Source organism: Varroa destructor, unplaced genomic scaffold (genome assembly GCF_002443255.2).
Source record: "Varroa destructor unplaced genomic scaffold, Vdes_3.0 BEIS01000007.1, whole genome shotgun sequence".
Taxonomy (NCBI): Eukaryota; Metazoa; Arthropoda; class Arachnida; order Mesostigmata; family Varroidae; genus Varroa; species Varroa destructor.
In genome coordinates, this window is record NW_019211460.1 from 390,295 (window position 1) to 403,989 (window position 13,695).

General features: G+C 41.3%; 1 protein-coding gene across 5 annotated transcripts in view; it reads right to left on the reverse strand.

Moving 5' to 3' along the window:
* Nucleotides 1-787: 787 nt before the first annotated feature.
* LOC147754164 (uncharacterized) overlaps nt 788-13,695 on the reverse strand; it is a 36,575-nt gene continuing 23,667 nt past the window's right edge. For 2 of the 5 annotated variants that reach the window (XR_015316644.1, XM_086974407.1), the window contains exon 3: nt 788-1,746. Coding sequence is in view for 2 of the 5 variants with exons in the window: in XM_086974406.1 (XP_086830532.1) it covers nt 8,221-8,379; nt 8,906-9,082 (336 nt within the window). In the remaining 3 variants the exon portion in view is untranslated. Of the gene's footprint in view, nt 1,747-2,335; nt 8,380-8,905; nt 10,185-13,695 lie in introns of those variants that run through there. The other 3 variants (XM_086974406.1, XR_015316655.1, XM_086974405.1) reach the window with 3 other exon arrangements.

Below are 13,695 nucleotides of genomic sequence, written 5' to 3' on the forward strand. Positions count from 1 at the left end.
CTTCCTCGCACGTCCTATAAAGCAATTGATAACGAAGGATAGAGTTGGCAAATTTGTATTGAAGATGCCTGCGGTCTATTCGAGAAGGCCGTTATGTGAGCGGTCCGTATACTACTACCTTTTTCTTATTGTTAGTAGAAGTGCTTATTTGACATTTAACAAATGGAAGTGATAATAATTCAAGACTAGAGACTATGCTAAGTCTGTCATCGAACCAAAATTTTTTTCGCTCAATGCTAAGAGCGGTAAACCTGAAATAAACCATAGTTAAGTACCTGTAAAGATCATTGAAACACTAATATGATAACTCCGTATAATATGATAAACAGGGGACAGACCCGCAAGAAAACAACAAAAGGCAATATCAAGCCCGGGTTCCACTGGGAAGTTCAAAGTATACTCAGTAGCCATCTGAGAATAGGCCGAATTATTTAGTTTGCAAAATTTGGCTGACCGACAATTTAAAGATATAATATACCTCTTTATTGGATCGTCTTCACCAGCTCTATAACTTCACCACTGAAATAGCCAGTCTTCCCGAAGATGTAATTATTCAAGCTAGAATTTTAAAAGTACTAGAGAAATACCAAAATAATGTTCTTGCCTTTGAATGTAAGGGCCATGCATGATAATGAAAACTTTCATTTCACATACACTCATTATTACTCTTAAATCAGCTTTCCATGTTTTTTTCATTTAATGATTATTATAGTTTTTCAAGGTTAGTTTGTCCGCTCTATCTATCTAGGATTCTAAAGGCCGAACGCCAGTCCAATGAGAGTCTTCGCATTAGTAATACCATCCAAACGATGGATTCTCTTTATTTGTTTGTTTGTTTTTGAATACAGCGATGGGAATCCAGCAGGGCAGTACGTCAAAATTTAAATGTTTCTGAAGTTTGAATGATATCTATTGTGTAATGTATATCATTGGCGAAGTATAAACTAGCAACATCTGGCTTTCTAAATACTTCACGTACTGAATTTATCTTAGTCAACGAGAATGTTACTTGTGTAAAACTACAGCAAAATCTTCTGCCAACTTTCTCTCCCAAAATTTCTCACTCTGAAACGAAAAGTGCCGCTTCCACAGGATGCGACACTCATCCGATACTCTGGCAAATATTAATGTGTTGCTTCGAACTGCGCTCCATTATTTTTCTGTAATACACTTCTGTTTGTTACTGACATACACTGAGCTCAGATACGGTGACGGAGACCTATGAGATGAGGTGAGCTTGCGTCAAAGTACCGAAAGTCAAAGAAGAATTTTATCTATAGCTTTGAACGTTTCAATGCTTTTTTGAAGACGTCATCCAACGAAAGCATCGTCTATCTATAACCCTTACGTTGCTAACTGTTGACAATAAACAGTTCCATTTGTTCGCTACTTTCCCTGAAGACAGAGACCGCCCGGTGAGCAAAATCTGTGCTGGCAGATCGGCTGAGTTCTGCCACTGTGAAAAGATGGAGCGAATCGAGTGCATTGCCCTCGAGGATGGAGGCCGTTGACTCTCCTGTTCAAGGACGAAGATGATATGGCCCAAGGCCGCTCTGCGCCTGGTGTCACTCAAAGCAGAAGCAGGCAGGGGCTTATTTGCCTGCGCGCAGTTATGAATGACCTGCCTGGCCGACTGAGAGGCGCTACCTTGCTCCTTCAACAAAGTTCGGCGTCACCCAGACATCTTAGCGTATTGCATCACGTAGAGTGTCTACCTCCAAGTAAAACGTTCTTCGAAACTCCAACCTGAAATTTTTCGTGTAGTCATAAATATCGGCATTTTGGAAATTGCTACAACATTGCGTCATAGGTTGCGGAGTATTACGAGAAAAAAAATTGGGCTTTTATATGAAGACAAAAAGTAACGCTCTAAGTTCTTTTGCTAGTCGAAGAGACTAATTATATGACTAGTGTAGTAAGTAATTAACGTAAATCTAAAACCTAGAGATACAGTACAGCATCTGAATGTAGACACGCTTCGTTTTAGACTGAAAGGCAGTTTTCCGAAGCACTGCCTAACGACTTGAGCTCCGGACATAAAACTCCATATTCCACCTTTTTTTTTGTTTATGATTAAGGTCAAGTTAGAGGTAAGTACGAGTTTTCTATAGCTCTGAAATATGAACTAGGGCACACTTACAAGATGCTGAACCATTCTTTACAACGTCTATTTCAGTATCTGAGATAAAAGGATCTGCTGTGGGTATCAAGTCGCGTATTTCGTCTTTTTATGAAAATTCCTACTGTCTTGATCTCTTAGGTTTATTCGATAAATAAATGTAAATTTAAAATAGCGGCCATCTCACGTGCCACAGGACAGCCAGTTGTACCATACCTCAAGTCAGCCTGCCGTTCATTTGGCAAAGAGGATTTTGCTTGTCGGTATTACAACCTAAAAATTTCACGGTAACTCAGGCACATCATGGACTTTAATAGGCTGTGAAGGAAGGGATGTGTCTATTGTTCCTCTCATCCCATCGCTGTGCTGTCTCGAATCGCGAGCAACGGGTACTTAAATAGGACTTCTTATTAAATGCAGAGTTTTCTTTTCCAGTAGTGGCCTTTCCCTCTCTCATGAATGAATGTTTGGAGTGAACCTTCCGGGTGTATCGGGCAGCGATACTTGCAAGCAGGCCTACTTTGGCTGATAAACCCAGCAAGTAAGCTCTTTCTTGCATCTTGCATTTTGCTCGTCGACGCTCCACTCGCCTTCGTATACGTCGTTAGAGAGTAAGTTACAAATTACCAAAGTACGGTATAATAAGAACAATTATGCTGTTAAAGTCGATAATGTGCTTGTAACACGAATATCCTTGCACTGAATTAGAAAAAAATCAGAAAACATAACAAGGTGTACAATACCGATATTTGGATATTTCTTGAAGTGGCTTTAGTGAGAATCAAATCATTTTTTGCTTGATTATAATAAACTAGAAATTACTTTAATAAATAGGCCAGTTTTGGTGTTGGCCCTAAAACAGAATGGATAATCTATGTACTCGACGTCAGCGTTGCACTCGAACGACTATAATATAAATGATGAGAGCGTTTCGTGATCACCTATCTGCGTCAATAAACTCGTTTCCCTCATAGAGAATGCGCGAAAAAAGTTCCGAGAGACCTAATTTACGTACTTTTTGCTGTCTCCCTTTCCCTTAACTCTCTCGCTCCCGGTCGCTGTTCTATGCCTATTTTCCTTCGTGGCTCGAACAGAGACCGCGTTACCAGCCAGCCCTCCCTCAGCCTTGGGTAGAAGTGGAGTTCCCCGAGGCCAAATCGGTCCTTCCGGGAAAGGCCGACGTCGCCATCTTTCCAGGGAAACAGCTTTACAACCGCCGCCGCTGTTTCTGCTACGGCCGCCGTTGCAGCCGCTGACGCCGTGGCGCGACGTACGTAACCTTTCCTTTTTCGGCCTGCTGCGGGCCCTACTTCTTGACTCTGTCCTGATATTTTATCCAAAGGAGAAAATAGTTCGGCTGCCTTTCTATTCAAGAAGATTTTTTGTAGTGTTAGCTTTCGCAGTCAGCTATACTTGTATGTATGCAGATATCTTTGTACACAATATGTTCGATACTCAACAAAGAGTCCATGTATGATATTTAACACGCTTAATATTTATCCATACATGCAGATTATATGTAAATTGGTAATAATCAATTTTTAAGAAAAGACGGATATATTTTTCTGAATCGTTCAGTATAGCTTGTTGATGCTTGACTAGTATTTGTATGCTGTTGAACTGCAAACTCACTGTGCCGTTACTCATTTAAATCCAAGATGAATTGGCATCGCATGCATGGATCGGAACAAAAAACAGCCGAATGTCTGCAAAAATGTTTGTATATAAAGATAAAGTTTCTTGTCAATTGTAGCTTCTGGGTGATTTCGTCAGTAGCATTTATATTCGCTAGCTCGTGTCTTCTTGTTTTTTTTTCTTAGCCTAGTTTTGGTCAATTCTTTACCTGTGTCCTCTTAAAGGTCCCCGATAATCATCTTTACCTTTGCGCTAGTTATTTTATTTCAGGGATTCAATGTTTACCTGAGACGCAAAGCTGGATGAGTCCGTCCGATGCACTCATCTCACTTTGCAACCTCCAGGTAAATTTATTCAGGACAAGCAAGAGCCGAAAGCAGATTCAACTTGTATTGTTGCCAGCTATTAATATCAACCAGTCATAGTCTGTCGCCTATCCCTTTATTCATGGATTGGATGTTTGGATCTTTCCCGTTTAGCGTAGCTTTACCGTACGCTCTATTACTCTCCGGTTTCCTCTTTATCGAAACTCTATCTCGTTGGTCCTCTCCCAGTATTTCGCTGTCATTCTATATCTCCTCCGGCCTTCCCCGACCGTCAGCAGGAGTCTCCGGACCGGTGACGCCCACGGCGTTGCCGCCATCATCGGTGTTTCCGCCAGGATTGTCCTTGGAACTTACTTTTCCGTCATCACCAGAGAACAAAGGGTCGACTTTCCGGTTGCATATCTGTCTCTATCGTGGTCACTGAGGCGTGCTGCCGCGACCTAACGCTGTCTACATATAGCAACAACAAGGAACTTCGAATAAAAACGGCACAATGACGTCTGTGACCCCGCCTATTGTTTTCCGAATTGTCGCCATCGTAAGTAGGTTTCAACACTGTGCATACCCTAAACAGTCATTTTTTACTCCTCGTCGCTTACTGTCATACGTCGTTATTGTGCGTGCTCTTCGTCACGTCGCAGTAGGTCGTCGGTGAAAATAGCGTCAGTTTCAGTCAGGCGATTTCGCCTATAGCCACCCAGGCACCTCGCCGCCATATTGGCGAAATGTATACGTATTCCAGTCTCCTTATAATTTGGTCGTCGTCGTTGTGGCATATGTTGTTGTCTCTAGGACAGATGGCGTTGTTTACTTGTGCGCTTGGGGAGCATCATCACCGGCGATGCCACCGCCGCCGTGGCCACCTGCGTCTTGAACAGCACCGGTGGTTGTAAGCAAGAACGAGATGAGCCCTCTGGTTCCTTGTAACCCGCTCGTTCAGTATCTGTTTGAGCTGATCGTTCCTCCGTCTGCCCTATCCTCCTTGCACCGTTCCACGGAGTGGCAGCACTAGTTCTCTCCCATCCTGTCCGGTAAGGAGAAGAGGAGAAGGGCAGGTATGGGTTAGACATCCAGACGAGGGAAGGAACGGACTGGCGGGCGAGAGCGAGCGGCTGAATGAGTCTGTCTGTCTGTCGGTCCGCCTGTGTTTATCTGTGGAGGGGAACAAGGATGGGGCAGCGGTGACGGCCGACGCCGGTCGGAGCTGACGTCATCCGCGACCTTGCCAGTTCCTCCGAGCCGACACACACAGACGGACGCGTACGAGGACGCATACATACAGACGCACAGATGCAAACATTTACCGACCCAGTGGGACAAACAGGGACGCACGACGGCAGCAAGCAGCAACGGCAGTGTTTGAGTGTAATGACGGTGGCGTGGGTCGTTTATAAATGCAGCGTTTGGAAAAACCGATGCTGCGAAGGTTTAGCGCCACTTACAAATACAGCCAAGCAGAAGATAAACGCAAAAATTGACACTGGATACCCGAGCGTATACGTATAGCATATGTATGGCAATGCGATACTTATTGGCTACTTAACCATTTACTAATAAAATAGATTTTGCCAGAGAAACATAACAAAATCCAGTGTGGAACGAATTGTCTGCACATTCAGCGCTTCCCTATTTGCTAGGTGTTGTAGTGGCAACGCGTCGTGTCAAATTCTCCCTATAGGGAAGCGACCTATGAAAAAGGGGGTTTTTTAAAGGACGAACGAGGAATACAAGGCCGAACTTCAAGTTGGGCAAGGCAGCGTGTCATGAAGTATCAGGACGTCTAAGGTATTTGTTTGAATTAGACAAATGCCGCGGCGACGGCGACGCTTCTGACAGTGACGGGGGTACGATGACAACGGTTTCTAAACTTGAATCGACGGTTGTCACAACGTATACACATGCTTTGAGTTGAATGAGTATATGCGCACCTATAAGGCGGCACACAGATGCGCACAAGAGAAAACACTTATCATCATCAACTTACGTACGTTGATAGCTAATCGTGAAATGTGCTCAGGGGCAACCAGATAAAGGGACGGCCCTTACCTTTATTTACTTACAGATGATAATATCGTTATTGTTTGTTGCTATACAATATAAAAGTGAGACATGACCTGGTTGTTGCTACAAATACGTATTAAAAAATGGTCATTGTAATAACAATCATTATAGTGATGTTCGTAGCGGTGCTGGTGGGGATAGAAGCTGCTTGGTGCAGCGGCTAATGTCACATGGTTTAGTGCGGCATTATGACTGACGCTCATTGTGATTACGCGTTGAATCGTCGAAGGTTTTTCGGACGCTGCGTAACTATTTTAGCATCGGCTCCTGCAGGGCGTTGGCGGCGGCGGCGGCGGCAGTAATACCGGCGACCACAATCGCCCGACAGCAAGCCACACGCATGTAAACCTAACCGACGCAATGACCAGAGGTACGGCAAGCAATACGATATAAGACAACGATATCTGTTATGGGAAAGAAGGCCATAAGGAATACGCTTACAAGCCACAGCTAAACTGGTTGAAGTATACGTAAAACTGTAAATCAACAAGTGCCTCAAAACAGCGTTGGCGGTAACTGTCGCCGTCGAACCCCCGCGCGTAATCAGCGCTACAACGTAGACGAATCACAGTCTTCTCGGTGCCAGATAGGAGAGGACAGCGGCAATCGAACAGAATAATAACCATATTAGGAGAATAGGTAACAATCGGTAGACTGAACATGGATAACTTCACTGATACAAGTAGACATGAGAAGGATAACGACGATACAGACAAAAGTAAGAATGATGGGTAGGCAAAGAGATCTATAGATGGCAATAGAGGATATCATCCTAACAGATAAGTGCTGCTGCTGCTGGTCGTATTAACGACAGTCACTCGGCGGAGATCATCAAATTACTCCCAGTTTGAAAAATTCTAGGATGTTATATTCTGAAGGCAATTATCATAGCGGGTTCAGCGCTTTTGAGGGCACTGAGTCTAGTACCTTCTATCGCTACTAGTGCTGTTTTTTTTTCGCCGTCTGACGCTACTGCTGCCATAAGGCTAGCCAATGGCTGAGTTGGAGTTAATGGGAGATTACTCTAGGAAGAACGTGTGGAGGAAGCTCCAACAAATCCCGGTGGTGTAGTCGTCTTCGTGCGATAATAGCGCCAATAGCGTTACAAGCGCATAGGCGCTTCGGAGACGCATCGTTTATGCAACACGTGGCCTGTTACGACCCAACGAAACTCCATAAAAGCGGTGGTAAAGTGTTGACAAGCAGCGACTTCCTAAGAAGAAAAAAACGAAAGTAAACGAGTCGCTTCGATTATCCGAGCTCATCAATTCCTATGAAGATCATTGTGCATGTATACATAAATTATTGTGTTTTATTGATAATGGATCAGTAAAAATAATTCAGTAGACATACTTGCCCCCAGGTATATACTTTTGCCAGCGGCTAGAAAAGTCATTATTCTGAGGGACGGACTCAAATGTGACGAGTACGATATAAGCAAGTTTCATGCAGATTGAAAACAGGTAATATAATAATATCAATATACATAATTAACAATAATTATAATAATAATTATTACTATTAGAGATACCGACAAAAGCGGTATTCGGTAACGCAGTAATAATATAGAATTTACACTGTCTGTACCAATGGTAGCTATTGGAAATTATGAGAATTTTTTTTTAGGTTTGTGATTGTACATACGGATAAACTAAAAACAACAATTATTCTTATCGTTTTGGTAAATTCTATTAAATATTTGAATTCCCTTTTGGACCAAGCGCGTTCTGTTTTCTGACAACGCATGTTTTTCATGAGCTCAAACTGCAGGGGGCGGTCTAAAAGTTCACGAAACGTTTTTCTTTGATGTCTATGCCTAGTGCAAAGCGTTTCAAGATACGAACGACTAAACTATTTTAATGAAGAAATTGTTATAGTTTTCCTTATAATTCACCTTGTGTGTTAGCGTTTAATCAGAACTCGCATTAATTTATCAGTTAATCTCGAATTATATAGTATAGAATGAAGCTATGAAGCACCAGTTGCTGCCGGTCGGGTTTTGCTCCCCACGATTGGTTTCGCTGTTGTTGTTGTTGTTGTCGGTGGCCCCTTAGCTACTTTACGTACGTAATACCGAGTTCAGTGTTGTTGATTCGATTGACTCTGTTGTGGGAGGTGTGACAGTAACTTCCCTATCTGTCTGCCTTTCTCACGACCTCCAGCTCTTTTTGGCTTCTGGGCATCGTCCTCGTCGTCGTCGTCGTCGTCTCCGAGTATAACAACAACTACAACAAACAACTATAAGTAAAAAAATAAGTAAAAAAAAAATGACGTTTTTGGATGTTTTTCTCTAGCATAGCATTGAAAGATAAGCAATAACGATCACAGTGACGACTCCAAGCGGAAGCATATGTGAGTGCTACGATACCTAAAGTGAGTTCGTGCCACAATGTAAACGTCGATTGGGATCGTGAAAATCTAAGTAAACGTATAAATAAAGTTAAAGTTGCTTAATTATTGTTTAGTAGAATTATGCCGATGACTATGATGGTGTAGCATAGAAGACCGAATGCAAACACAAAGGTTGCTTGGATAGCCATCAACGTCATCGGTATCGGTATCGGATCAGTGTCCTTTTGTATATATCAGTTGCTGTAACTAGTGCATTTCCTTTAAGATAAACCAGCAACAATCAATGCAAATGAGTATTGTGTTAATAGCGTTTTTGTCGATATTAAAAAGAACTATGGCCTTTCTTAAGGACAACGACAAGAGCAATATCTACACAACAATCTTCTAACACACACAATGACGTTCAGCTAACCTGGTTAAGCGTGATCACGTGGAAGGAAGCAAACAGCAAGCTCTCTAGATCTATACACATGTTTGCTTCGATATTCCCAGGAGGACGCTGTTCAACCTTCTGTGATACGTTGGCAATAGCCTTGACAACAACCAGCTCAAGGCTAAGCCAGTTGCACACGTATACAGGCCCGCGCATACATACTTACCCACTGCCCTAGATGGCCAGCTTTACTTTTGACGTCCCTAACGTCGTAGGCCCGCGAAATATGCTAAGTTATTGTCGAACAATCGATAAAACAAGCAATCTAGCCATCTGGTTGGCTTATAAAAAAACAACAACAATAGACTGGCTATGGGGAAGTAAAAACACATGTGGAGTGATACAAATTCTAACAGGCGTCTTGATGTAAACGTACGTCTATCCTGTTTGTCGTAGAGATTAGCTATGTATTATAAGGCTATGCATTAGGCACGAAAGAAAGTAAAATGAATAGAGTAAAAAAAGGTTGAAAAGCTACAAGCGTTAGTATATAAAATACCTGATAACACACACAGAATTAACAGTCTTATGCTTGTGATCTAGAAAAACGGATTATGTACGTGCGCGTTGGCTTTTTATAGCTACTAAATATACCTACTGCGCTCGTCCAAAAGATTTCCTGATGCAGCCTGAGAGGCTGAGGTTCTTTGCTCAACAGTACGATATAGGTAGGTACGTGATAGGCACAGGCCTATGGAAATTCTTTTTTAGACACTAGAAAATCTCCCGCTTAGAGCCTTCTGCACAGAACATGGACATCCACCGTCACCCCTGATTGTGGGCGTATTAATATAGTTTTGTTTTTCTATTAACTTGGCTACAATATATTTCATTATACGATGCATATAGTTTTCGCGTTTCCTTTCACAGTATAATCAATTAGCGTTTAAAAAAGTTGTGTCATCAAAATCAACCTTCGAGCCTTTCAACGATTCCTTAGGTCTCTTTGGCTTCAATTTTATTGTCCTGATTTTTTTTCGCTAGACTGGGCCTACACACCGCCTGTAACATCATCACAGCTATGATGGTAATAATGAGACGTGCGATCACTGTCGCGCACTGCGGCTGCTTATGGCGGCCATCGAAGTGGACACGGTCTTGCCATGCGTCATCGTATAGCTTTGACGGAGCTGCAGCGTGCGCCGGCGCTACCACTGCACGCTATTCTCCTGACGAGCGTAAACAACTCTCTCCGGAACAAAGCAAACGGCCGAACATCCGAGCGGCCGACTGACGTACGCCACCGGCGATTAAATCCCTTTGAGATCCAGAGAGTAAACAAAAGGTCATCGGGATCAGAACCAGAGAAAAGGGACAAAAATATAATAATTACTACTAAATTAATGGAACGCATTTAAAGTTTTGGATGAGCGAAAATTATTGATCAACTTCAACAATGTTTTTTTTGTTAAGCCCGAGCTAGTGCTATGCATCGTGTATTTTCTCAGACCTCACCTTAATAAGAAGCTGTTTTGATATGATTATCAAGCACCTCAGTCCAACTGTTTATTTCGTAGTTAACTATCCGAAAATGTGTTACAGAAATCAAGTTTGCATTGAGCATTCCTTGTTTACTGTTTCTTTTAAATTGATTTTTTGAGGAAAATTAGCTTCGGTATTAATTGAATAATCTGCTTATTTTTATTTACCAAGATCTTTTTGAGAGACGTCAGCATATAATTTGATATATCGAGCTGAATAAATACGGAGGTATATATGTTTATATTAATCACGCTCCAGCTAGCATGGCATAGGGAAAATTTCAAACTGTTACATTTTTCCCGACTATTAGTACCTTAAATCCGGAGACTTGATGACATGGGGTAACAGCGTAAGGATGGGAAAAACAGGCTTAACATAAGAAAGAGATTTAAATATTTACAAACAATAGTACAGGCTATTGTTAATTTCGGTATTTAGGGCGCACATGCATTCGAAGATTTTTTTGCAATTCTAATCAGATGGTGGGGAAGTATATTCTTTAATTTAATAATCAACACTGTTACGTGTTCAGGGGAGAAAGGGAGGGGATCGTGCAGCAGTGGTTGCCGTCCACTTATAGGGAATATTCTCGCATCTTTTAGTGCCTTTTATTACTCTTTGCATGAATCTTTATTTACGTCATTTCATTACGTCACTTGTGATGTACGTCATTAAGATAGCCCGCGAACTTTTAGTTTACTGTTTTGTTCCAAACATAAAGCATGCGAGATTGTATTGTTGTAAAAGAGTCGACGCCGTGGGTCAATACATATATGTGTGCATGTGTACTTCTCAATACGCTTCATATTAATGAGATCATTTGTCCGTCCTAGATTTAATGGCCTGTTTAGTAAAAGTAAGAATCGTCAGAAATGACAGAGCGCAAGACAGCTAAACGTGTGGCCTGCACCTCTCTCTATTTAGTAAACGTTTGCTGCGTGCGCTATACAAAAATGCCAAAACCGAAAACAATTGGTCTAAAAAATTGTCCCGTTCATTATATACTTACTGATTCGAAACTGCCTATAGCCAAATATTGAAGTGAATTAAGCTTCGTACGTTCTAAAATTAGATGACCATACTCATGTAAGTTCCAGTCTACACTGGCGCAGGAATACAAATAGACCTGAGTGCGAAAAAGCGCTGGATTTGCACGAAATTCATATTATTATTACAAATAGTATGAACAAACATTTGGAGGATTGCCTAGCGTTTGTCTTCGGCCGCGTCATCGGCCGCGCGATCTGCTGGCGGTGGTTTTCGAGGTGGTCTTGAATGAGAGCCGCCATCAACATCTGTTGTTAGAGTAACATCAAGGAACTTGACAAAGACGTACATATGGACATATATAAAAGTGACTTCATCCACTCCAGTAACTTGCTATTTGAACGTTATGCCACAAAGAAGAGCCATTTGGAATTGGCCACCCCCGAATCTGATCCAAAGCATGATCCCAACGTCGGCTTTGAAAAAAGCCCTATATGCATAGGTCTGCAATATATAACACGCTTTTTTTATATATTTAACTATAATAAAATTACGTTATTAAGCTCCTTACTTCATTATAGGAGGCGGACATGTCCGCACATGTATACGATCTTGAAGTTAAAATCGTGTAATTCTTTTTTTTCTAGTTTTTATCGGATCATTGTCGGTGCTCTTCGCAAATTATAGCTAAAAAGAGAGCTAGCTCCTAAATCATCGATAGCCCAAACATTGCTAGTGACTTCATGCAAAGACCTAATTCAGAAATCCTGATTTAAAAATGTCTGTTATTTCCACAAAATGACTCCAACCAGAAATGAATTAGTGAACAAACGGTAATTGTGCTTTAGGCTCACGTCAGATTGTACTCCATGCTTGTATAACGCAGTAAATACAACTGTGTCCCCATAAAGACCGGCAAACTAAAGTCGACTAGAATCAATACGTGGATGACACGATAACCAACCATAGATTGTCGTTAATAATAATAATAATAATCGAAGAATATATATATGTCACTCCCTAAATCAAGCTTATTTCTATTGTTCCAAGCTCGCTGAATTTTGCTCTGTTTTAGAGCACCAATACTGAACTTGGGTTGCGCATCTTAGTTACATTTCCGGAAGCCTTTACATTGTAATAATATAATTGTTTTAAGCTCAGGTGCCCAGGATTTATTTCGGCCAGCATTGGCAAGTGGCACGCCAGCTCGGGTCACTCAAGCTTGGATATCGTCGCTGGATGAAATTTATTCAACGAGACAGCGTCAACTGTAACCTGTCTATGCAAGGGTCCATCTATACAACAAAGAGAGGGCTAGCGATGGCGTGCTTCAGACTAAATCTTCAGTAATTTCAGCTATACAGACCTTTAACTTCTCGAACGTCTTAAGTAAACTATGTGCTTCAATATTCGTATTGCTCTGCCATTTGTATGTATACATTTGCATTTCGCAGATTCTAAATGTCGTGATTTTTGTCTCAATGTAACGTTCGAAGAACTTTAAATATAAGCTCCTTCAAGGTTGAAACAGTATTTTGTTGTACGCGACAAATATTTCCGTATGTCAAAGATCTTTGAAACGCTTACGGCCTTAACTTTTGTGCAAGATGCCCTTCAATACATTGAGTCTCTTTAGAGAATTACATTGAGCCTTTTAGGTTTAGTGTTGAGGCGGACAACGGTAATGATCGTAACAGGGAAACATAGATAATGTTGTGCTATAAATAAATAAATACCTATTAAATGGCCCGAATGATTAGATAAGAATGTAACCACTGAATCATCATCTGAATAGTTTTAGAATAATCGTACATAATCTAATGATGACATTGAGAGAAATAATGCTTGATTCCCCATATTGTTTCTCTCGATTTGCAGACTGCCTTTCTCTACAGTTCTGCGTTTTTCAGATGATAATTAGAGGTCCAGTCACCTTGATAAGAAAATAATGCTGATCTTTTCAAATGTTCAATACCTTAAAACGATAGCTATTTCAAAACTAACGTTGCTGACCAAATAGTTCGTATAGAACGTTGACAGTAATAAATAAATAAATACTGCAAGTTTAGTTTGAAATAACGATCAATGATACCATAATAGTCCAAGTAACCATCTATGTAACTAACTGTTTCAGTAGTGAAGCCCCGCAGATATGATAGGCAAACCGATAGGCCTTCTTGAGCTCAACTCACCGGGCGAACTTTCAAACTCTATGACAGCATGAACTATACATCAATGTTTAGTATATCGGTACACATGATGGACTTTCAAGTGACCTCTATGGAGTTTCGATTGTGTTT